Source organism: Rhinopithecus bieti, unplaced genomic scaffold, assembly GCF_001698545.2.
Source record: "Rhinopithecus bieti isolate Rb0 unplaced genomic scaffold, ASM169854v2 scaffold_21022, whole genome shotgun sequence".
In the NCBI taxonomy this organism is placed as follows: Eukaryota; Metazoa; Chordata; class Mammalia; order Primates; family Cercopithecidae; genus Rhinopithecus; species Rhinopithecus bieti.
Window position 1 is genome coordinate 298,897 of NW_016810401.1, and position 23,794 is coordinate 322,690.

Below are 23,794 nucleotides of genomic sequence, written 5' to 3' on the forward strand. Positions count from 1 at the left end.
TAACGAGTGGCGCTCATTGGACGGCAGGGACAGGGGAGGAGACTAGGAACGGTGGGAGCGGCGGTGTGTGGAGAAGCTGCTGCCGGTGTCATGGCGGAGCTGAGTGAGGAGGCGCTGCTGTCAGTATTACCGACGATCCGGGTCCCTAAGGCTGGAGACCGGGTCCACAAAGACGAGTGCGCCTTCTCTTTCGACACGCCGGTAAGCCCATTCCCCACGCCCGCAACGAGCACGACTGCCTTCCATCGCCCTGGTCATTCCGCTGGGGCCTGCAAGGCTTGGGCTACCGCCTCCCTGCGATGCACCATGGGACTTGTAGTCTCCGACGCTCCACTCTGCCGTTGCCTTTCATTAACTGCGGCTGTCTTGTGACTACCGCCCCCGGAAGCCGCCGCGCTCACCTCGGCAGCTCCCCGCCTCGTGGAGCACTGTGGGCATTGTAGTCGCTCACTGCCCTTGTTGCCGTTCTAAGCTAGGGGCGCAGCCAGACCGTCGGACTACATCCCCCAGGTGGACCCCTGAGAAAACCTGGCAGTCGGCCTTGTCTGCCGCGCACGGCTCTCCGGGTTTTGTAGTCTCGTGTGGGAGTGATGGGGACGACTCCCCACTGTTCTCGGCCGGGGTTGGAGTTGTGGGGTGGGGACCGCAGTTCCTAGGCGGTTAATAGTCGGGGAATGGGCTCTCAAGAAGTCCCGTTCTGAGAAAGGAAGAGCTAGAGAGCCTTCACCCTGTGGTTAAAACGGACAGGGGGCGGGGAGGGGAGGAAAGAGGAGAGGAAAGCTCTAGTCGTTTCTCCTTTGAAGTGAGCAATGGCCGCAGCCCCCACCCTTCCCCCGCCCCCCAGCCTATCACAGACAGCTGAGATAACCCCTTTTAAAGTATTCCTAGAGTGGTGGTTTCTTTCTTAGAGGATGCTAAGGCCTCTTTCCCATCCCGCTCCCACTCTTGGCTAGTTACACAAAGCCACCTCCCACACCATGCTTCACGTTTTGCAGGCTCCACCTGGTACCTCCCTTCCTGCAGTTCTGCCTTCCTGTGTCACCCTCAAGCGGAGGCCCTTTGGGGCCTGAACTGAGAAGGCAGCAGCTTGGTTGGGATCCGCCCCCCTCACCACCCCTCCCCTCAAGCTGCTGGGCCCTGCCCAGGGTATTCTGCCAGACCAGCTCATGGCCTGAAAACTGCAAGTCAGAGTGGAAAGCCTTCATTACTGCATCACCAGTACTGAGTAGAATGGCATGATGTGAGGCCCAGTTCAGGATCATCACTGTGATTTGTGGTTTGCTTGGTTTACTAGGCTTTGATCTGGGCCTCAGACAATGTGCTGCTTCTCTAAAGTCTGGCTTTGGCAGAGGTAAAAGAGGACTGCGCAGAGCAGAGCTCCAGGGTTCCCAATCCTTGGTGAAATCAGCATCTTTAATTTCCAACAGAGGAGTTTAATCACTTCAGAGCGCCCACAGTCTTCCCAGGAGGGAAAGGTTTTTTTAAATTACCAGCAGATGGTAGAAGTCAGTGGGCCCCTCTTTACACTTACATTCACTCCTGTCTCTCTCCTTAGTAATGGCTTTGAATAATCCAAAAAGGGTTTTTGTAATCTTCTGACACTTTCCCTCTTTCACCCCAAGTCAAGAGATTTTCAATGTGCCCTAGTTCTTTGCTAACCAACTTCCAACATATTTGGTTACCTTCAATTTGGGTTCATAGTAGAAAGCTTAGTTGACCTCCCTGGTGAGAAATGCTCTATTTGTTCATGAACTTGCAGTACACACTGTTCTAGGAGGTGGTACAGAGCAATCTATGGGACCGAGAACTACCTTAGTGCACTATTTTTCATATCACAGCAGAGAAATGTTCAAGGCCACCGAGACTTTTATTCCTGGAAGAGGATGCCTGTTGTTGCTCAAAGCCTTGGATCTGAGGGAAGACCCTTATTTTCCCCAATTTCCTTCTCCACTTTCTCCATCACTCTTTACAAAGGCACCGGAAAACTTGGCCAGCTTTGGGGGAAGCCCATCCCCTTCTCAGCTGTGTTTCTGGGTGGACACCCATTTGTCCCTGTTTTCATGGTTATGTGCGTTCTAGCTATCTCAGCAAGTGTTGTGAGATTGTTGTCACAAGGGGATGGCTTTGAGATTGGTGATAGTTGGGACTTCAGCAGGGATCTTATTGGTCAGAGGGGAGGCAGAGGAGAGAGGGTGGTGGCTATAGAATGCTGGACTTCATGACCCTGCCAGATGGGGTGCAGGTTTAGCTGTGAGTCCCTAACAAGTCATTGTTTCCCTGGAGCCACACTTCAGCAGGAGAGGAGGGAAAAGACTCACAGTGTGGACCAGGGTTTGACTACCTGGTAGAGTGTGGTAAAGGAAAGGTGTTTTTGGCTGGATGTTTAGTCTCACTGTTGTAATCCCAGCACTCTGGGAAGCCAGGGTGGAAGAATTGTTCAAGGCCACAAGTTAAAGACCAGCCTAAGCAACATAGTGAGACTCCATCTCTAAAAAAAGAAAAAAATCTAGGCATGGTGATGTGTGCCTGTAGTCACAGCTTCTTTGGAGACTGAAGCAGAAGGATCACTTGAGCCTGGGAGGTTGAGGCTGCAGGGGCCTATGATTGTGCCACTGCACTCCAGCCTGGGTGACAGAGTGAGACCCCATCTCTAAAATCAAATTTTTTTTTTTTAAAGGAAAGGTATTTTTGCTTGCTAGCACACTCGGATCAGATATACTGTTCAGGTGCTGGAATCTCGGCTCCTCCGGTCTGGAAGGTTTTCGGAATCATGGAGATCAGATAGGGTTTGTCTTAGGTGTCCCTGGTTTGGGTTCAGTGTCTGACATGAAAGTCTTTCCTCTCCCACGGAGGGACCCTTTTCCCCTTGAATGTCATCTCCAGCACTGGAAGCCCACAATATTTGATCCCCATTGACTTTCTGGATCTGTTAGCCCCAAGAAGGAGGTGAAGGAAGCCCTCTGTGATTGATGAAAGAGCTCCAAAGCCCAAGAAGGAGCAGGTGGAAAGATAAATGGAGACGGGGGTTGAATGGCGAAGATGAGCTGGTGTTCCTCAGCCCCCTGATGCCCTTGCTGGTTGTTATCAAAGCCATGGGAGGAAATGGGGAGAATCTTAGCTATGTCCCAGGTCCTAAAAGGCTAAATAACTTGCCAGGGGCCACACAGTGTTAGAGGACGGAACATGTCTTCTGGAACCCAGCGGTTTCTGACTCCAGGTTTTGGTTTCCTCACCTGACCAGGCTTCATCACCTCCTCGTGTTTTCACCCTTACCTCTTGTCCTGCAGGAGTCTGAGGGGGGCCTCTACATCTGTATGAACACATTTCTGGGCTTCGGGAAACAGTATGTGGAGAGACATTTCAATAAGACCGGCCAGCGAGTCTACTTGCACCTCCGGCGGACCCGGCGTCTGGTAGGGACAGGGCTGGGGCAAGGCCTGGGTACATTCTGTTCCATTCTGACCTACTATTGGACTCAGTTTCTTTTTTTACCTACTTTTGTGTCATTAAAGCTTGGCACAGATGTTTTTTAGCTTTATTCTGAGATGAACCACTACCTCCTCCCGTCCCTCCTCCCCACTTGTTCCTTCGCTCATGCTCATTGCTGATCCAGCCCTTCCTGCTTCTTTGCAGAAAGAGGAGGACCCTACTGCAGGCACTGGAGACCCACCCCGGAAGAAGCCCACGCGGCTGGCTATTGGTGAGCACCACTGCAGTTCTATTCTTCTGCCTGAGCTGGTCTTTCTGGCTCTCAGCAGCACCAGGAAAGCCCCAAAGAGTGGGCCTGATTGATGGCCCTAGAACTCTGGATGGGGCAAGTGAGGTACTGGATCAGAGGAGGGACGCTGACCTGTAGTCATTGCTCTACTCTCCCTCTCTTTCCCTGTCCTTCCAGGTGTTGAAGGCGGGTTTGACCTTAGCGAGGAGAAGTTTGAATTAGACGAGGATGTGAAGATTGTCATTTTGCCAGATTACCTGGAGATTGCCCGGGATGGATTGGGGGGACTGCCTGACATTGTCAGAGATCGGGTATGACTCCCTCCCACGCTACCCAAGATTCTAGAGCAAGATGGGCCAGGGTAGTGATGTCTGAGGCAAGCACTGACAAAGCTGAAGGCCAAGGGGTAGAGGGGCATGTGGGGCAGGGGGTTGGGTACTGCCTCTGACCCTCTGCTTCCCCCAGGTGACCAGTGCAGTGGAGGCCCTACTGTCAGCTGACTCAGCCTCCCGCAAGCAGGAGGTGCAGGCATGGGATGGGGAAGTACGGCAGGTGTCTAAGCATGCCTTCAGCCTCAAGCAGTTGGACAACCCTGCTCGAATCCCTCCCTGGTGAGGCCTGGCCCCTCTGCCTCGGGCATCACTCCCAGAGCAAGGACATGGAGACCACTTTTCTGGGGGATCTGGTGGGAGAGAGGGTAGGAAGCAGGACAGGAAGGGAAACTTGGAAATGAACAAGACATGGGGATGGCCAGAGGAGAGGAGAGGGGAGAGAGAGAGCTTGGATTGGCAGGGGGCCTGCAGAGCCCCCTCTCTCTGCCACTCCCACAAATCCCCGACCCACATTTCCACTGATTCTCTTCTCCCTGGGTTAGTGGCTGGAAGTGCTCTAAGTGTGACATGAGAGAGAACCTGTGGCTCAACCTGACGGATGGCTCCATCCTCTGTGGGCGACGCTACTTCGACGGCAGTGGGGGCAACAACCACGCTGTGGAGCACTACCGGGAGACAGGCTACCCATTAGCTGTCAAGCTGGGCACCATCACCCCTGATGGAGCTGGTACAGCCTCCCCTCCTCCAGCCACTCTCATGCTTAAATGTATTTCATTTGTTAGTAATTTCGTGTGACATGTATAATACATGAATGCATTATCTTGATAAGAAAGGAAAATAGGTGCAGTGGCTCATGTTTGCAATCCCAACACTTAGGGAGGCCAAGGCAGGAGGATCACTTGAACCCAGGAGTTCGAGACCAGCCTGGGTAACATAGGGAGACCTCATCTCTACACACACAAAAAAAGAAAAATTGGCTGGATGTGGTAGCTCCTGCCTGTACTCTCAGCTACCCAGGGGGCTGAGGCAGGAGGATTGCTTGAGCACCCAGGAGGTTGAGGCTGCAGTGAGCTGTGATTGCACCACTGGACTCCAGCCTGGGCTACAGAGACCCTGTCTCAAAAAAGGAAAATACTGCAGATGAGACTAAATTTTTGATTACTCCCCACTCATATCCTCATCCCTTTCCTATCAAGCTTGTCTTACCTTATCCTACACGGGTAGAAACAGAATCACAGTTAATTCCAATCCTCACCCTGTTTCGTCTATCTTCCCTGACAGTCAGTCCCAGAAGGGCCATGACCTCACTCACATTCAAGGGAACCAAGAGGGTGGACCTTACTGGCTGTCCTCCTGTCCCCTCAAGTCCCTTCTGGGCAAGGGATGGGATGGTGGCCAGGCTAGTCCTGAGCCACTTCCCATGATTCTCTTCCTGCCTCCTGCTCTAGACGTGTACTCATACGATGAGGATGATATGGTCCTGGACCCCAGCCTGGCTGAGCACCTGTCCCACTTCGGCATTGACATGCTGAAGATGCAGAAGGTGAGACCTCCTTCAACTTCAGACTCTTCTACTTCCTGCCCCGTGAGGGCCCCTCCTCTTCGCCTAAGGCTGAAGTAGGGTTTCGGAGAAATCTTCCAGTTAACCCCATCACCAAGATACACGGGCTTCTTTTAAATATCTAAACTCATGTATTCAGTGAATAGTACTGAGTACCTACTATGTGCTGGATGCTGTGTGAATAAGACGTATGTGATTTTTGCTTACAAGCATTCTACTCTAGAAGAAAAGGCAGACATTAGTCACATTCCCAGATAAATAAGTGAACAGTTGCAAACTGTGGTGGGTACTATGAAAGAGAGACGGAGGGTACTACAGTAATTAACAGCAGGGTGACCTGGCCTAGTTTAGGGATCAGGGACATTTCCCTGAGGAAACGATGCTTAAGTGACAATGCGAAGGAGGTTAGGGGTAACTTAAGGATGGGAAAAACATTTCAGGTAAAAGGAATTTTTATTCCTCATTCAAGCAGAGGCCCTGATGACTAAAGAGCCTCTGGGACAATTATGTATGACCTTCCAGAACTTGAACCGGATGATACTCAACATGCCTCCCATGTTTGAGCCTGTAATCCCACAAATTCTAGGCCACAGTCGGGTGTCATCCTAGATTCAGTGAGAGATCAAGGTAAAAACTACACGGTTGAGTTTCTCACTCAGTCTGAAGTGCCCCTTCTCACACAGACAGACAAGACGATGACTGAGTTGGAGATAGACATGAACCAGCGGATTGGTGAATGGGAGCTGATCCAGGAGTCGGGTGTGCCACTCAAGCCCCTATTTGGGCCTGGCTACACAGGCATCCAGAACCTGGGTAACAGCTGCTACCTCAACTCCGTGGTCCAGGTGCTCTTCAGCATCCCTGACTTCCAGAGGAAGTGAGTAGTGCCCTCTCCTTCCCCAGGCCCCTCCTGGTCAGCACCCTCTGGGCATACTCCTCCTTCAGCTGCCCTCGGCACCTCTGTGTTTGATTCTCATCTTAGAGTAGTTCCTATCGCCTAGGTGTGTTGGCCCATACCTGTAATCCCAGGACTTTGGGAGGCCAAGATGGGACAATTGCTTGAACCCAGGAGGTTGAGACCAGCCTGGGCAACATAGTGAGACCCTGTCTTCTCTTTAAAAAAAAAAAAAAAAAAAAAAGAATAATTCCTGTCACACTCTGGCTGACATGCTGTAAGGGGAGCAAGTAGTTAGGGAGCTGCACCACCAGCACCCCAACACACAAACCCCACTGATAGTGCAGAGTGCCAGGTCCCAGGGCTCTGTGGCCTTCTGACAGACTCAAGGGTTAGCAGATGGTCTTTATTTTAGGCCGGTGACCTCAGGTGAACACCTAACATGGACATGTATCACTTGGGGAGGAAGGGGGCTTGGTACACTAAGAAGAAAGGCAGGTTCTCAGCAGAAATGAGTTTACTTTTGAATTTGGGGAACAATTAGAATGTGAATGCTCAGAACGTCAACAAGTTCTGTCTAATAGAACGTGAACTGCACTTGTCCTAATCCAAGGCTGCCTTCCCCCTCCCTGGCTCCTATGCCGCCCAGCGTGCTTGCACATTGGACATAGTTGAGAAGGGGAGAACAGGCAGGTTGCTGGAGAGAAGCGACTCCAAGGTTCACCCACAGCAACTCCCCACTCCTGAGGGGAGCCCATTCACAGAATTAGTAAATGTTTGTTCCCTTCCCTTTCCTCAGAGCTCAGGCCAGAGCCCCTCCAACCGTCCTTTCCTTGACTTTTAGGTATGTGGATAAGCTGGAGAAGATCTTCCAGAATGCCCCGACGGACCCTACCCAGGACTTCAGCACCCAGGTGTATGTAACCAGGTCCTATATAGGAAAGCTGTCGAGAGTCATGGCCGTATACCTTCCTCCTCCATGACCGCCTGGGGGGCACAGCACTTTAACCCCTGGCCTTTGTTTGTTTGTTTGTTTGTTTTTTTGAGACGGAGTCTTGCTTTGTTGCCAGTCTGGAGTGCAGTGGCTCGATCTCAGCTCACTACAACCTCGGCCTCCTGGGTTCAAGTGATTCTCCTGCCTCAGCCTCCCAAGTAGCTGGGACTACAGGTGCCCGCCACCACACCCAGCTAATTTTTTAAATATTTTTAATAGAGATGGGGTTTCATCATGTTGGCCAGGATGGTCTCGATCTCCTGACCTCGTGGTCTGCCCAACTCGGCCTCCCAAATTGCTGGGATTACAGGCGTGAGCCACCATGCATGGCCACCCCTGGCCTATTAGGAGTATTCGGGTGACTGTCCTCTGGGCGTGTTGTCTGTCTTGAGCTGGGTTCCTATGGAATCTAAGGTTTTTCACATTGTCAAGAGTTAGCTAGGGAGAGCCACGAGCAGGGGGTTGAGTTGGGGACATACAGGGTCGTTAGTTGACTGAAGTGAAATGTTTTCTTGGATATTAACGCAGGGCCAAGCTGGGCCATGGCCTTCTCTCCGGGGAGTATTCCAAGCCAGTACCAGAGTCGGGCGATGGGGAGCGGGTGCCAGAACAGAAGGTGCGTCTAGGACTCTGTCCCTTTCAGGCCCTGGGATTGTGGGGAAGCTGAGGTCTGGGAGATGTCTAAAGAAGGCCCCTGGATGACCACTGAGCCCCAGCTGAGTCCCTGCCCTGACTCTTGCCAGGAAGTTCAAGACGGCATTGCCCCTCGGATGTTCAAGGCCCTCATCGGCAAGGGCCACCCTGAATTCTCCACCAACCGGCAGCAGGATGCCCAGGAGTTCTTCCTTCACCTTATCAACATGGTGGAGGTAAGGGCTGGGAAGATGGCACACCCTCATTTTCCTGCAGTTTACTCGCTCTCCTTCCTGCCCATTTCTCCCTCTGTCAGCCCCAACCCAGTCCCATCCCTGAATCCCTACGGTCTATGTCCCTGTGAGCAGTATTTGCACCTAAGGAGGATAGTGAAGGTGATGATCCTTACCCTTGATGGGCTCGGAGCTCAATTCAGATTGCGCTCAAAGACAATGACGTGAGAATACTTACTGCTCATAAAGAAAAATACAGACATTCCAGCACAGTACCTCAGTGCAGGGATGGGGCCAGAAATGGGGAGGGGTTGGTGAATTAGGGAAGGTTTCTGCTCTGCTCTTGTGTCCCTGAGTTCTGAGTGGTAGTCTGCCTTCTCTCCCTGACTCTCCCATGAACCTTTCAGGCCCCATTCTGTTCCCTGGCTGCCCAGACCTCCCTACCCTGCCTCTTTCCCATAGAGGAATTGCCGGAGCTCTGAAAACCCGAATGAAGTGTTCCGCTTCTTGGTGGAGGAAAAGATTAAGTGCCTGGCCACAGAGAAGGTGAAGTACACCCAGCGAGTTGACTACATCATGCAGCTGCCTGTGCCCATGGATGCAGCCCTTAACAAAGGTAGGCTGCTCCGTCAGCAAGGCCTTGGCACAGTGGGAGGCTAAGGTCCAGGAGGAATGCTTGGGCACCTGATGGGAGCAGGGTCCATGGAATGCCCTGCTCCACCACCAAGGTTCCAGTCTGGGCCACCAGGAGTAGGTAGGGTTAACCTCGCCCAGTGGACTCTCAGCTTGTTAGCAGAGCTGTGTGGAAACAGAGGCGAGACATACTGGACATGTGTCAGGGGTGCCTTGGAAGGGTAGAGGAACTGAAATACGGACACAGAGCCAGTAGAGAGAGGCTAAGAAGGGAAAGAAGCAGCATACTCTGAAGGATCCACCAACCCATTCTGTCACCAGAGGAGCTTCTGGAGTACGAGGAGAAGAAGCGGCAAGCCGAAGAGGAGAAGATGCCACTGCCAGAACTGGTTCGGGCCCAGGTGCCCTTCAGCTCTTGCCTGGAGGCCTACGGGGCCCCTGAGCAGGTGGATGACTTCTGGAGCACGGCCCTGCAGGCCAAGTCAGTAGCGGTCAAGTAAGTCCTCTGGTTGGGGCCTGAGGCTGTGGGTCTATGGCAGAGCCATCCCAGAGGATATTTCTGCCTCTTCCCTGTTCTTTCATCCCTTTGTGGTTGGAATCTCAGGGCTGAATCAGTTGGGCTGGTAATCTGGCCCTCATGGAACCAAGGGGCCCTGGTAGGGGGAGACACAGGTGCTGACTGCATCTGTCACCTTGTCCTGCCCTAACCACTCCCTCTTCTCCTGCGACACAGGGTCTCTTTGTAGCGTAGCCTCTCTTCACTCCCCCTCAGTCATGGCGGAGCACGGGCACTTAGGATCAGCTGTGGGCAGAATTTGGATTTCCAGCAAATAGCCCCACTTTGTGCCTACCTATTGGCACCTGGTACGGGCGTGAGACCTGAGAAAGGGCTTTGGTCTTGGGGAGTCAGCTACTCAGCCTTTTGCTGCTCCTGCCAGTGAAACAGCTCTTCCTCTGTGTGTGGCTTTTTCTTTTTTTTCTTTAAATAGAGACAGGGTCTCACTGTGTTGCCCAGGTTGGTCTCTAACTCCTGGGCTCAAGCAGTCATCCTGCCCTGGCCTCCCAAAGTGCTGGAATTGCAGGCATGAGCCACCACACCTGGGCGTTTTTCTTGTTTTGTTTTGTTTTGTTTTGTTTTTGCTCACAGCCTTCCTTCTGGCCTCTACTGCTCCTTGTTGGCTGAGGACAGGCATTAGACACCTGCCCAGGGGAAGAGAAGAATATGGAGCATCTTCTGGGTTATTGGGACTTCTATCCATGAGAGGCTGAACCCCAGGTGGGAGTTTCAGGAGAGGAAAACCCTGGGCATTCTCTGGGTACCAGCACATTCTCTCTTCCCTAGGACCACGCGATTTGCCTCATTCCCTGACTACCTGGTCATCCAGATCAAGAAGTTCACCTTCGGCTTAGACTGGGTGCCCAAGAAACTGGGTATGGCTGCTGGAATGAGGGAGGTTACGCAGAAAATGCTAGAAAAAGAAGGGGCTTTAACACATATAAACTAGTGTTTCTGTTTCCTCTCAAAGGGGAAAAAAAGTCACCTCCAATGTTTCAAAATGTATCTAGTTTGAAAGCACTAACTAAAAATATTAAAAGACTTCTTTGATTATTATAGGCATGATTTACAACCAAAAGTGATTTTTGTAGTTTTTTTTAATAATTGGTAAGATGTTTTCATTTTGCTAATCTTGAAACAATTAATTCTCGTGAGTCTTACAGGTCCCTGACTGTCATTTGAAAACTCATGATGTACCTTCATTTTCTAGATAAGGAAGTTGAGACTCACAGGAGTATAAAATCATTCTGTCTCACAAGTTCTAGGCCCCCTGTCCTGTTCATAGCTTATTTGTGGTAGATCTAGGACCAGCATCCTGGCCTCCTGACTCCCAGGCTTAGTATTATTTGTCTTATACTGGGACCCCTAAGATGGGTGCCGTGCTTTTAGCAGCTCCTCTTTACAGAGCAGTTCTGACACAGGGGGCAGGGGATTGAGGTTCCCGAATCACTTTCCAGGTAGGCCTCCGGGAGCTGCTGAGGTGACCCTTTTCCCACAGATGTGTCCATCGAGATGCCAGAGGAGCTCGACATCTCCCAGTTGAGGGGCACAGGGCTGCAGCCTGGAGAGGAGGAGCTGCCAGACATTGCCCCACCCCTGGTCACTCCGGATGAGCCCAAAGGTAGCCTTGGTTTCTATGGCAACGAAGACGAAGACTCCTTCTGCTCCCCTCACTTCTCCTCTCCGACATGTTAGTGACTCTTCTTCCTGCCTGTCTCTCTCCCGTGCTGATGGGGGCCTCTCTGCCTTGCATCCCCTGCCCCTGTCCTTTGTGTTTCTCCTGTCCTCCCTTTCAAATTTCCTCTGCCCTCTTTGATTGACATGGGGCCTCACCAGAGCACTCCCAGCCACCTTCTGGGTGTGGATGGCAACAGTACCAGCTAATGACCTCTCTGCCCTTGTTACCTCCCTGGTTTGGGTAGGGTGGGGGTATCATGCTCCAGAAACAGAGCCCATTCTGTGAGAGTGGGCAGGGACCCACATTACAATTGTGTGGTCATTTTAGTTTTGGGATAAAGGTGCCAATCCATGGGAGAAAAATGCATGGAATGGGTGATTGGAAGAGGGCTGGGTCCTGGCCTGTGGGAGGGAGGAGGAGCAAACAGTGGCCCCGTCAGTCGGTCCCTATACCCACAATTCCCATTGCAGCACCCATGCTGGATGAATCAGTCATCATCCAGTTGGTGGAGATGGGCTTCCCTATGGATGCCTGCCGCAAAGCTGTCTACTACACGGGCAACAGCGGGGCCGAGGCCGCCATGAACTGGGTCATGTCACACATGGATGATCCAGGTAGCCTGGGGTGGGGAGCAGGGTGGGGCAGGGCCTCCATCCTCCCCCAAACAAATCAACCCCTTCACATCCACAGATTTTGCGAACCCCCTCATCCTGCCTGGGTCTAGCGGGCCGGGCTCCACAAGTGCAGCAGCCGACCCCCCTCCCGAGGACTGTGTGACCACCATTGTCTCCATGGGCTTCTCCCGGGACCAGGCCCTGAAAGCGCTGCGGGCCACGGTATGGGCTGCCCCAGCTAAGGACATGGGGCCAGTGGGGAAGAAGTGGGGGGCAGTGAGGGGCCATTCTTCTTGAGCAAGACCAAAGACAACAGGTGTGGTCTGGCCAAGGCTGGGCACCACTCTTTTGTGACTGTGATGAAGGAGCTGAGGCCTGCATTTACTGCTGGCTTTTTTGCCCCAGAACTTGTTAGAAAAAGTAATGCTTCTCTGTGGCCAGGCACGGTGGCTCACGCCTGTAATCCCAGCACTTTGGGAGGCCGAGGCAGGCGGATCACGAGGTCAGGAGATCGAGACCATCCTGGCTAACACGGTGAAACCCCATCTCTACTAAAAAATACAGAAAATTGGCCGGACATGATGGCTTATGCCTGTAATCCCAGCACTTTGGGAGGCCGAGGCGGGTGGATCACCTGAGGTCAGGAGTTTGGGGCCAGCCTGACCAACATGGAGAAACTCCATCTCTACTAAAAACACAAAATTAGCTGGGCATGGTGGCGCATACCTGTAATCCCAGCTACTTGAGAAGGCTGAGGCAGGCAAATCACTTGAACCTGGGAAGTGGAGGTTGTGGTGAGCCAAGATCGTGCTACTGTACTCCAGCCTGGGCAACAAGAGCAAAACTCCATCTCAAAAAAAACCAAAAAATTAGCCAGGCGTGGTGGCGAGCACCTGTAGTCCCAGCTAATTGGGAGGCTAAGGCAGGAGAATGGCGTGAACCTGGGAGGCAGAGCTTGCAGTGAGAGGAGCTGAGATTGCCCCACTGCATTCCAGTCTGGGCAACAGAGCGAGACTGTCTCAAAAAAAAAAAAAGTAATGCTTCCTTCCTCTCCAAGAACAATAGTTTAGAACGGGCTGTGGACTGGATCTTCAGTCATATTGATGACCTGGATGCTGAAGCTGCCATGGACATCTCAGAGGGCCGCTCAGCTGCCGACTCCATCTCCGAGTCTGTGCCAGTGGGACCTAAAGTCCGGGATGGTCCTGGAAGTGAGTGTCCCCGGGAAGCAGGACAGGCCTGGTGGAATCTGGTCAGTCTGCTACACCAGATCCCTCATTCAGGCAGCTCTGCCCTTCTCAGGGGTCAGGGGCTTCTCTCCACCTCAACGTGGCATCTGAGGGTGGGGTTCTCTGACATGGAGACAGGCTCTGGCCCAGTACCTGCCTCACATTCCCTGAAACTTTTGTCCTAAGTCTGAGCTATTGTCTGTATCTTTGGACTATCACTCAAGCATTCCTCTTCTGTTTCCTTCTCTGACCCCCTCTCTCCTCTAGAGTATCAGCTCTTTGCCTTCATTAGTCACATGGGCACCTCGACCATGTGTGGTCACTACGTCTGCCACATCAAGAAGGAAGGCAGGTGAGTGCTGGCCATGTGTGTTTTGAATGGAGAATGGTGGTGGGAATGAGGAGGGCCATCTGGAAGTCCTTGGGATAGCTATGGGAGAAGGTGAAGGGACTGCCTGGTGGGGACATAAAGTACCAGAGAGTGACAGAAGGTCTTGCAGCAGTGATTGGCCCAAGGGCTAGATCTGGCCACCAGCTTTTTTTTAAAATAGAGATGGGATCTCACTATGTTGCCCAGGCCGGTCTTGAACTCCTGAGCTCAAGTGATTCTTCTGCCTCGGCCTCCCAAAGTGCTAGGATTACAGGCATGAGCCACCACGCCTGGCCAGGAGCCCTGCCTTTGTAAATAAAGTTTCACTGGAACTGGAACACACTTGTTTGTGCCTGTTTTCACGCTGCGGCAGGAAAGTTGAGTCGTTGTCAGAGACCAGAGAGGGCCTGCGGAACCTCAAATACTATCTGGCCCTTTTCAGAAAAAGCTTACCAACCCCTGCCTCCCTGGAATGGGTTGGGGGTGGTTGCAGAGGTACTGGAGGATCTGAAGACATAATAGGGGCCGCGACCCTTTAGGTTGTCAAGCTCCCTTACGGCAGGTGGTGGCTGGGCTGTGGATTTGGGGTACGGGCAGAGAATGTGGAGAGCACTTCCAGGGGCCATGGCTGAGAGACTACATGTGACACTTGGAATGCCCAGTTTGTTCATCGTTTTCTGTTTTCCCCACTTCCCCAGATGGGTGATCTACAATGACCAGAAAGTGTGTGCCTCTGAGAAGCCGCCCAAGGACCTGGGCTACATCTACTTCTACCAGAGAGTGGCCAGCTAAGAGCCTGCCTCACCCCTTACCAATGGGGGCAGGGGAAGACCACCTGGCATGAGGGAGAGGGGCTGAGGGATGGACTTGAGCCCCTCTGCTCTGTACCCTTTTTCCTTTTGTCCCCGGCAGCAGGGAAGAAGCTGGAGGCTGTGGGAGAATGGCCAGGCAGAGCAGAGGGGCAGCGATAGACTCTGGGGATGGAGCAGGATGGGGATGGGAGGGGCCGGCCACCTGTCTGTAAGGAGACTTTGTTGCTTCCCCTGCCCCCGGAATCCACAGTGCTCTGCTTCTCTGTCGCCCTGCCCAGCCCCCTGGTGTGGAGGGAGGGGTCTCATTTGTGCGCGTGGGTGTAGCTTTGTGTATCCTCTCCCAGGCGAGTGAGCACCTGTGCCTCCCCTCCCCCTTTGTTTGCCCCTGTGTGGTTGGTCAAGGAGGGATGTGAGGGAAATAGGGACCCCCCCCCTTGCCCTCCTGCCTCAGTCTTTCCCCCACCCTGTCTCTTCCTTGTCCTTCTCTGGAAAATGCCAAAACACGATGTGAATAAAAGTACAACTGCTAAATTGTGTCCTGTTTGATACCTTGGGAGAGGCTTACCTTCCCGGGGTTAGCAGGAGGACGTTTCAGAAAGCTCCTAACTCTGGCCCCCTCCCCCGCAAAGGCAACTCTCCACCTTTCACTCGTTCTAGAGCTCTAGGAAAATTGGGGTTGGGTGGGGAGGTGTAGAGTGACTAAGTGCCGACACAAAGCCAAGGAAAGATGGAGTGAAGAGCCCTTCTCTAGTCACAGAGGAGTCCAAGTATTTCCCAAATATCCCTGGTGGCTAGCTGGCTTCAGTCTGGGACTCAGTCCCTACAGTTCCTGCCAGGCCTTGCCAGCCGGGGCGAGGGTTGGGATACTCCTGGTGGCCTATGCCCCTCTGGGCCGCCCCTCCCGCTGTGAACCCTGCATTTGTCCCGCAAGTTTTGACTCAGGTAGACTCCCTGGGTACGGGGTGCCTGCTCAGTAGTCGGGCAGGAGCTGCTCCGATGGGGGAAGGAGGTTGTCTATCCCATAGTTGGAGAGGGGCCCTCTCTGCCGCAGTAGGCGATTTGGGTTACGGCCAAGTTGCCACCAGCTAGCTCCGCTGAACCACTTCTGGCCCCGTGGGGGACTCAAGTCGCCAAGCGAGGGTTCCCCTGAGCGCCGGAGCTCACAGGTCTCGCCTTGTCCCGAAAGCCCCTCAATCGAAGTGGAGGCGACCGAGCCCCCGACGCGCCTAGAACGTTGCTACAAGAAGGGGGAACGTCGGAACAGTGCAACACGGGGCGGCGGCCGGGGCGGCTGCAGGAGGGCGGGCGGTGGGCAGGGCTCTGGGGGACCGGGCGGGCTATGGCGGAGGACGGCGAGGAGGCGGAGTTCCACTTCGCGGCGCTCTATATAAGCGGGCAGTGGCCGCGGCTGCGCGCAGACACTGACCTTCAGCGTTTCGGCTCCATCGCCATGGCGCCTTCCAGGAAGTTCTTCGTTGGGGGGAACTGGAAGATGAACGGGCGGAAGCAGAATCTGGGGGAGCTCATCGGCACTCTGAACGCGGCCAAGGTGCCGGCCGATACCGGTAAGCCCTCGCCGAGGAGGGGCCGGGGCCGGGGCGGGAGTGGCAGCGTCCTCTCCCGAGGCCTCGAGGCCGGTGTCCGTGCGGACCTGATGATGCAGGGCTGTGGGACGAGGGCCGCTGGGGTCCGGGCAGGGGCCTCGCAGCCGCAGCCCTGTCGGTGCGTCGAGGGGGCAGGGCGGAGCACATGATGCCCCTTCGACCGTGGGGCAGGTAAGGACGTTTTGGGTCTTCTGGAGGAAGGTGGCCCTGGGGCGCGCACTGGGGCTGTGTCCGCCAGGCGACGGGTTAGGAGCGGAACCCGAGGCTCTGCGGGAGGCCAGGGGAGGCTGGCCGCAGCCCCCGGGGTGGGGGAGGAGGCTGGGCCGCGTGGGCTTCCCGCTACCTGCCCCTTGGCCTCCCGCGCCGTGCGCCTCAGCACGTAGCCCCAGACTCCTCCCCCTCCTTGCTGGCGGCCGGGTCCCCGCGCCGAGCTGCTCGGGGTCCCTGAGCCTCCAGATCTGACCCCTTCCCTTCGGCAACCTGTGCGACTCCCGCCTTCCACTGAAGGGACCGAGCCGGTGCCAAACAGCCTGAGCGATTTGGGAGTGAGGAGCCATCCTACCGCCTTCCCCAACCTGGAAACGGCAAAGCGCAAGGCCTCTGAGTCAGTTAGCTCTCTACCACCCACGGGCAAAGGATGCTCTCCTCCATCCTCCTTCCTCCCTCCACCGAAATCGGAGAGCCACGGGCCTGATCCAAAGAGGCATCCCCTTCTCGTTCATTCCCCAGAGGCCCCAATACAAATCCCAGGAGTTGGCCCCTCTCCTTTTGCTACAGATCCTTGCCTTGCAAAGGGGAGGTGAGGATGGGCTATTTTAGAAGGGAAGCAGAGTTGGCCCCTAGAGAATGCTGAGTCTGTGAGGTGCCTATGCCCAGAATAGCTCGAGGAAATTGGAGCCACAGCTGTTAAAAGAGCAGAGGGCAGGGCGAGGGCCGTGGCCTCTCAGGGGTATCTGGAAGGCTCTTCGAGTTGAGTGCAGACCCAGCCTGGGCTGGAAAGTGGACAGAGGTCATCTTGCTGGGGTGAAAAGGGGAGGAGAGCAGAACCAAGAAGAAGAGGGTGAGGGCTGGGGGGCTCCAGGGCACCGGTTAGGAATTGTGGAGAATGAAGGCTTTCTTTAGTCTCATCCCCCTGTGGTACCATCTTGCCCTCAGAAGTGGTTTGTGCTCCCCCCACTGCCTATATCGACTTCGCCCGGCAGAAGCTAGATCCCAAGATTGCTGTGGCTGCACAGAACTGCTACAAAGTGACTAATGGGGCCTTTACTGGGGAAATCAGGTGAGATCGAGGTGGAGAGGGGTGTGTGGGACCCTTCCCTCACACTTCCCCTGTGGCTTTGAGGGGAAAGCCACAGGATGGGCTCCCTGCTGAACCTTGGCTTCATCTCTTCCTTTAGCCCTGGCATGATCAAAGACTGCGGAGCCACGTGGGTGGTCCTGGGGCACTCAGAGAGAAGGCATGTCTTTGGGGAGTCAGATGAGGTTAGTAGCCAAGAGAGAAGATAAGGGATGTCTTTTTCCAAGAAGGATGTCTCACCAAGTCTGTTTCTCAACAGCTGATTGGGCAGAAAGTGGCCCATGCTCTCGCTGAGGGACTCGGAGTAATCGCCTGTATTGGGGAGAAGCTAGATGAAAGGGAAGCTGGCATCACTGAGAAGGTTGTTTTCGAGCAGACAAAGGTCATCGCAGGTATCTCTGGAAAAAGGGACCTTTGAGCCTATCCAGGGCCACAGAGACTCAGAGGGTAGGGTCAGGCCCTGGAGCCTGTCTTGGTCCCCATGCTGATCCAGAAAAGGAAAAGGGGAGGGGAGTGAGAATCCTTGCTTGGGGCCTATCACTTCTCCAGCCCCAAGGTAGATGCCACCTGGAAATCCCCAGTGTCCACCAGGGGCAGTAGGCCACCGTTCTTCATACTCCTGGAGAACCTGGCTAGAGAGCTCTTTCTTGTTCACCCTTCCCTCCATCTGTGATCTGTGCCCTGCAGATAATGTGAAAGACTGGAGCAAGGTTGTCCTGGCCTATGAGCCTGTGTGGGCCATTGGTACTGGCAAGACTGCAACGCCCCAACAGGTAACCGAGCCCAGGAGCCCTGCCCTCATCCCAGCCTGCCTCAGTAGGTTTGGACAGACACAGACCATCTTGGGCAACCCCTTATTTCAAAAAGACGGAGACCTTGGGCCCAGAGACAGTGACTTGTCCAAGGGCATCCAGTCCAGGGCCTGGCTTGGATCGGAGCCCTGGTACTCTGACTCAGTCAGAAACCACACTAAGTGTCCACTGGTGCCAGTGATTTTTCCTCTTAGACAGAAAAGGTCTTACTTAGTCCAGCTTCTTGTTCTAGGCCCAGGAAGTACACGAGAAGCTCCGAGGATGGCTTAAGTCCAACGTCTCTGAAGCAGTGGCTCAGAGCACCCGTATCATTTATGGAGGTGAGTGGCTTTGGTTCCCGGCTGAGGGGGAGTGGGCTGAGGACTAGACTGAGCCCTCGGACATGGAGGTGGGGATGGGGTATACTCATCTCATTCTTGACCAAGCCCTTGTTCTGCTCCCTTCCCAGGCTCTGTGACTGGGGCAACCTGCAAGGAGCTGGCCAGCCAGCCTGACGTGGATGGTTTCCTTGTGGGTGGTGCTTCCCTCAAGCCCGAATTCGTGGACATCATCAATGCCAAACAATGAGCCCCATCCATCTTCCCTACCCTTCCTGCCAAGCCAGGGACTAAGCAGCCCAGAAGCCCAGTAACTGCCCCTCCCCTGCACATGCTTCTGATGGTGTCACCTGCTCCTTCCTGTGGCCTCATCCAAATTGTACCTTCCTTTACTGTCTTCACCCTGTAATGGTTGGGACCAGCCCAATCCCTTCTCCACTTACTATAATGCTTGGAACTAAATGTCACCAAGGTGGCTTCTCCTCGGCTGAGAGGTGGAAGGGGTGGGATTTGCTCCTGGGTTCCCTAGGCCCTAGTGAGGGCAGGAGAGAAACCATCCTCTCCCTTCTTACACAATGAGGCCAAGATCCTCCCCTCAGAAGGCAGGAGTGCTGCCCTCTCCCATGGTGCCCATGCCTGTGTGCTGTGTACGTGAACCACCCACATGTGAGGGAATAAACACCTGGCACTAGGTCTTGTGGTCTGTCCGCCTTCACTGCACTTGCCCAGATAATCTTCCTTTTTGAGGCAGCTATATAAATGATCCTTTGTGCAAAAAAAAACAAAACCAAAAACAGGTTTCTGTAATAGTACCTCTTAATATTTTTACTAGAAAAAAACGTTTTGCGTAGCAAACTGTCATAGGCTTGAATGCCGGCTCCCTCTCTTCCTCTGAGCGGCTCTGGGGCTGTTGATTTCCTCAGAGCTTGGGTTGGGGTAGGGGCCCAGCCTCACCAGCTTTCAATAGCTGGTCTAGGCTAGCAGTGCCTCCCCACCTCTCCAAGGGGAGGGGTGGTGGCAAGGCCTCAGCACAGTCTGTGGTATCACAGGGCTCACTGGTAGAGCAGGTAGAGCACTTCACTGGTAGAGCACTTCATGGCAGGGGGCAAGGGCAGGGCAGATACCTGGCCGAGCCGGGTATCCCCCAGGATGTAGCGCACACAGGCGGCTCAGGTGCAGAAGAGAGTGTGGCTCCGCTGGGAGAGAGAAGGAGGGGAATGCGAGTATGGGTGCAGCCACCAGTCAGACGTCCTCTAACGACAGGGTCCTGCCCAGATGCCTTTCTGCTTTCCTGCTTTGAGTGTGCCCACCTTGGCTGAAAGGGGAATCTGAGATACCCTGAAGTTCTGCCTCCCAGTTAAGATTTCACACATCCCTAGTCAGAGCTGGGGTGAAACGCTGGCTAAGGCCCTCTAAGTGACAGGCCAAGGTGGCTCTGACTGTGGTGGAGCTGGCCCAGGCTTTGATTCCAGAGGCTTGGGAGCTGGGGCTGAGGTGAGGAAGGATGGCTGTCCACTCTACAGCTCACACAACTGCAGAGAGCAGCTCCAAGCCCTGGCCCCAGTCAGTTCCTGGGAAGGCTCCTCCCCTGCTGCCCCACCCTAAGGCCCTGCCTCCTCCACTGCTCTCCTCCCTGGTGCCCAGGGCCCCAGTGTCTCCATTCTGAGGTTTGGCTGAGGAAGGAAGTGGGTATGTGGCACAGAGACAGGTCAGAGCCCAGAGAATCCGATATACACCCTGGGTACCTGGCTCTGCCTGTCCTCCTCCTTGTGGACCTGTACATCAAACCCAGTACCCAACCCTTTGCGCCTCTTGCTCAGGGGTTGGTATCTCCTGAATTCTCTTATCCCTGGAGTGCCTCCCTCCATTCTGAAGGTTCACCAATTATTGACCAAGAAAACTTGAGAAAGTTGCTTTCTCAAGCCTGTTTCACCTCTATTGCTGTTGGATTAAATAACAGCTGTAAAGACCCCTAGCCGTTCCCAGCACTGAACAGAGGTAAGAGGCAGGCTGGATGAAGGTCCATCCCCTCTGCTCTTGTCAGAAGAGTTTCCATCCCAAACCGCTGCCACCAGGGACAGAAAGTTCTCCCCACATCTGCCCCAGGCTTCACCTCTCCTTTCGCCCAGGTAGCGGATACGGACCTGGCACTGGCCCCAGACAGCGCTTACTGCCGGATAGAGGGTCCTGCCCTTCAGTCCCCAGAAGGCTGTCCCCAGGTAGGTGCTCCCAATAGCGTAGCCCAGAGTTCCCTCCTCCATGTCCAGAACCACCAGCAGCCTCTCTGGCACCTCCAGCTGCTCACCCTGAGTTACCGCTGGATACTGGGGCGCTCCGGGCCCCTTGCTCTGATGGTACAGCTTCCCCCGCCCGATGTCCCAGCCCCACGACTCGCTGTTGCTGCCCAGCAGCGCCGCGTGGTGCTTAGTCTGCAGCGGGGCGCGGGCCGTGGCCACGCCCACCACGGCATACGGGCCCCTCTGCTCTAGGGGCCAGCTGATCTCCCAGGCGTGCAGGCCTCTTGAATAGCCCCTCTTACCCCGGACACCATCAGTGCTCTGGGCCAGGGGCCGCCGCTCAAAGTACAACCCTCCTTCCTTGACCCCGCTGTTCTCTGAACAGTCTATGGGGTTCCAACCGTGGTGTCGTTGGGCCCCCCGGTCAGGAGGGGGTGCAGACAGCAGCTCTTCCAAGCCCTCGGGACAGGAGACGTCAGGGTACAGGGCCTGTGGGGTGGGGGTGCTGCTGCTGCCCCCCGCCAGGGCTGTCTCGCCCATGGAGGTGAGGAGCTATAGGACTCCCCGAAAGAGGCTTGCTGGGGCGTCTCTCTTCTAAAAGTTGAGCTCCAGTTTGAGATTGGCCTGGAAGGGAGTTGGGAGAAAAGGGGTGTGAGGAGCAGAATCCTGGCGGGGGGTCGTCACCCAGGCACCCCATCCTTTCACCCAAGTTTGCCAACTGGCCCGCTCATCCTTCCTCGCTGCCCCAAAGCTCCCGGACCCCTCATCTGCCCTCGCCCCATCTGACCCAGGTCGCCCGAGACTCTCGCGAGTTCGCCCCCTTTGGGCCTCAGCAGGGACCATCCGCCTTACTCGCCCCGAGCCCTCGCTGCTGCCCCCGAACCTCGGTTGGCTTCCCAGCCCAGGAAGTCGCCGGGCCTCTGGAAGAGCCGGGCGGAAAAAAGCCGAGGCGCGCAGGGCGCAAACTGCCTGCCGCTTCCGCCCCCAGCACCTCCCTCGGGCCGCGCTCGCCCCGCGGCCCCGCCCCGCCAGGGCCCTCCGGGGCGTTAACCCTCTCATCGCCGCCCCGGGTTGTGCAGCCCGAGGCCGCGCCCCTGTATGGCCCCGCCCCTTCAGGGGCAGTTACCTCTCTACCCGCCGCAGCCGCGGGGAGCATGCCCCGCCCCCTGGAGCCCACCCCGGGCGGGTAACCTCGGGTCTCCGCACCGGGCTGTGACCCTCCCCGAAGCCCCGCCCCCACGGCGAAGGCCCGGGGCGATTAACCCTTCTCTCCCTGGGGCAGAGTCCGCACCCGGGCAGGCCCAGCTCAGAATTAACGCTTTGATGGCATCACCGCCTCGGGAATCCCTGGGGATGGTGTTCACCGTCAAGACCTTTGAACCGCCTGAGCAACTAACTCCTGCGACCCTGAGGATAAGGAGCATGCGGTCAAGGAGGGGCTTCATTGTGCTGACTCCCATTTCTATTTCCCTGTGATTCTGGGTCACTGTTTCTGGGTTGGTCCCTGTCTGCCTCTGGTTTTGAGTCAGCCTGTGCCACCTCTGAGGCTGTGAAATCTGCTTCAGGCTCTGGGCTGTAGACATCATAGTTTTCCCTGCTGGTCCAGTCTTCATACTGGATGCCAATCCATTACTGAGCCGTTGATCTCATTTGGTAGAGTGTCCTGGCTGAGACTTGCAGTTTGAGTGAAGCTATGCCACTAGTTAACTGTGTGATCTCGGGGAAGTTGCCAGATTTCTCCTTTTTTTTTTTTTGAGACAGGGTCTTGCTGTCACCCAGGCTGCAGTGCAGTGGCGCCATCACAGCCCACTGCAGCCTTGACCTCCTGGGCTCAAGTGATCTTCCTACCTCAGCCTCCCAAGTAGCTGGGACTACAAGCATGTGCTCCCACGCCCAGCTAATTTTTTAAAACTTATTTTTATTTTTATTTTTTTGAGATGGAGTCTTGCTTTTATTGCCCAGGCTGGAGGGCAGTGGCACGATCTCGGCTCACTGCAACCTCCGTCTCCCAAGTTCAAGCGATTCTCCTGCCTCAGCCTCCTGAGTAGCTGGGATTGCAGGCGCCCACCACTATGCCTGGCTATTTTTTGTATTTTTAGTAGAGACAGGGTTTTGCCATGTTGGCCAGGCTGGTCTCGAACTCCTGACTTTGTGATCTGCCCGCCTCGGCCTCCCAAAGTGCTGAGATTACAGGGGTGAGCCACCACTTCCAGCCAAAAAAAAATTTTTTAAGAGACAGGGTCTCCCAAAGTGCTGGGATTTCAGGCATGAGCCACTACGCCCAGCCCCAGATTTCTATAGTTTTCTGTTATGTAAAATGGGAGCAATGATGGTAGTTACCTCACAGGGTTGTTGTGCAGTTGAAATAATCCAGGTAAAACATGTAGCACAGAGCTGGGTACATGGTATGCACTCAACGAGCGTAGATGTCAATGTGCTTACAGTGTCGACACTATAAGGAGGCAATATAATATAACGGCAAACATGGTAACTGTGGAACCAGACTCCCCATTCATGAATACCTGAAGGCCACTGTGTGTATGATCTTCGGCAAATTACTGAACCTCCTTGTGCCTGTTTCTTCCTCTGTAAGACAGAGATCACATTAGTATCTATTGCATGGGGTTGGTGGTGAGGATCCAAGGAGGTTATAGATGTAACACATTTGGAACAGTTTCTGGTTCGCATTTAATGATTTGTGCTAAGCACTGGAGATTAAGCAGTGAATCCTTAAGGAGGTTACAAAGACTTTTATAAAACAATGTATCATGTATTAATAGTAAATAAAATTATGGAGATATAAAGAAAGTACTATAGAAGTAAAAAGAATAGGACTTCTATCTGGGGTTCAAGCAGTTAGGAAAGGAGCATGTCCTAGAAGAGGATCACAACTGGGATGAATCTTTTCATGTCCTAGAAAGGGTTCACACCTTCACACTGGGCTGAATCCTTTTTTCTTTCTTTATTGAGATGGAGTCTTGCTCTGATGCCCAGGCTGGAGTTCAGTGGCATGATCTCGGCTCACTTCCGCCTCCTGGTTCAAGTGATTCTCCTGCCTCAGCCTCCGAAGTAGCTGGGACTACAGGTGCATGCCACCATGCCCGGCTAATTTTTATATTTTTAGTAGAGATGGGGTTTCGCTATGTTGGCCAGGCTGGTCTCGAACTCCTGACCTCGTGAGCTGCCTGCCTCGGCCTCCCAAAGTGCTGGGATTACAGGCGTGAGCCACCGCGCCTGGCCTGGGCTGAATCTTTTTTTTTTTTTTTTTT

General features: G+C 54.4%; 3 protein-coding genes across 4 annotated transcripts; 2 read left to right on the forward strand and 1 right to left on the reverse strand.

The window, feature by feature from the left end:
• Nucleotides 1-28: 28 nt before the first annotated feature.
• Nucleotides 29-14,789, forward strand: USP5 (ubiquitin specific peptidase 5). Of its 2 annotated transcripts, none has more exons than XM_017891793.1 (20): nt 29-201; nt 3,288-3,413; nt 3,634-3,700; nt 3,896-4,029; nt 4,184-4,329; nt 4,593-4,777; nt 5,499-5,593; nt 6,295-6,488; nt 7,351-7,422; nt 8,029-8,116; nt 8,244-8,369; nt 8,829-8,982; nt 9,321-9,495; nt 10,342-10,430; nt 11,054-11,245; nt 11,704-11,847; nt 11,924-12,069; nt 12,905-13,058; nt 13,344-13,428; nt 14,145-14,789. In XM_017891793.1, the coding sequence occupies exons 1-20, from the start codon at nt 91-93 to the stop codon at nt 14,236-14,238; spliced, it is 2,577 nt and encodes an 858-aa protein (XP_017747282.1). In that variant the 5' UTR covers nt 29-90; the 3' UTR covers nt 14,239-14,789. The 2 variants fall into 2 exon arrangements, with proteins under 2 accessions (XP_017747282.1, XP_017747283.1); XM_017891794.1 differs by having other exon boundaries at nt 11,054-11,176.
• Nucleotides 14,790-15,566: 777 nt separating this feature from the next.
• On the forward strand, nt 15,567-19,063 carry TPI1 (triosephosphate isomerase 1). The gene is made up of 7 exons (XM_017891820.1): nt 15,567-15,823; nt 17,018-17,141; nt 17,260-17,344; nt 17,419-17,551; nt 17,847-17,932; nt 18,204-18,291; nt 18,420-19,063. The coding sequence occupies exons 1-7, from the start codon at nt 15,598-15,600 to the stop codon at nt 18,536-18,538; spliced, it is 861 nt and encodes a 286-aa protein (XP_017747309.1). The 5' UTR covers nt 15,567-15,597; the 3' UTR covers nt 18,539-19,063.
• On the reverse strand, nt 18,666-21,515 carry SPSB2 (splA/ryanodine receptor domain and SOCS box containing 2). The gene is given in 3 exon segments (XM_017891822.1): nt 18,666-20,290; nt 20,292-21,149; nt 21,409-21,515. Coding segments are annotated over 2 exon segments (804 nt in total). The 5' UTR covers nt 21,066-21,149; nt 21,409-21,515; the 3' UTR covers nt 18,666-20,260.
• Between the last annotated feature and the right edge of the window lie 2,279 nt (nt 21,516-23,794).

Coding starts and splice junctions, on each gene's coding strand:
- USP5 (XM_017891793.1), top strand. CDS start 91: ATGGCGGAGCTGAGTGAGGAGGCGCTGCTGTCAGTATTACCGACGATC. Junction 4,030..4,183: donor CTGACATTGTCAGAGATCGG/GTATGACTCCCT, acceptor TGCTTCCCCCAG/GTGACCAGTGCAGTGGAGGC. Junction 7,423..8,028: donor CAGGACTTCAGCACCCAGGT/GTATGTAACCAG, acceptor ATATTAACGCAG/GGCCAAGCTGGGCCATGGCC.
- TPI1 (XM_017891820.1), top strand. CDS start 15,598: ATGGCGGAGGACGGCGAGGAGGCGGAGTTCCACTTCGCGGCGCTCTAT. Junction 17,142..17,259: donor GCCTTTACTGGGGAAATCAG/GTGAGATCGAGG, acceptor CTCTTCCTTTAG/CCCTGGCATGATCAAAGACT. Junction 17,552..17,846: donor GCAGACAAAGGTCATCGCAG/GTATCTCTGGAA, acceptor TGTGCCCTGCAG/ATAATGTGAAAGACTGGAGC.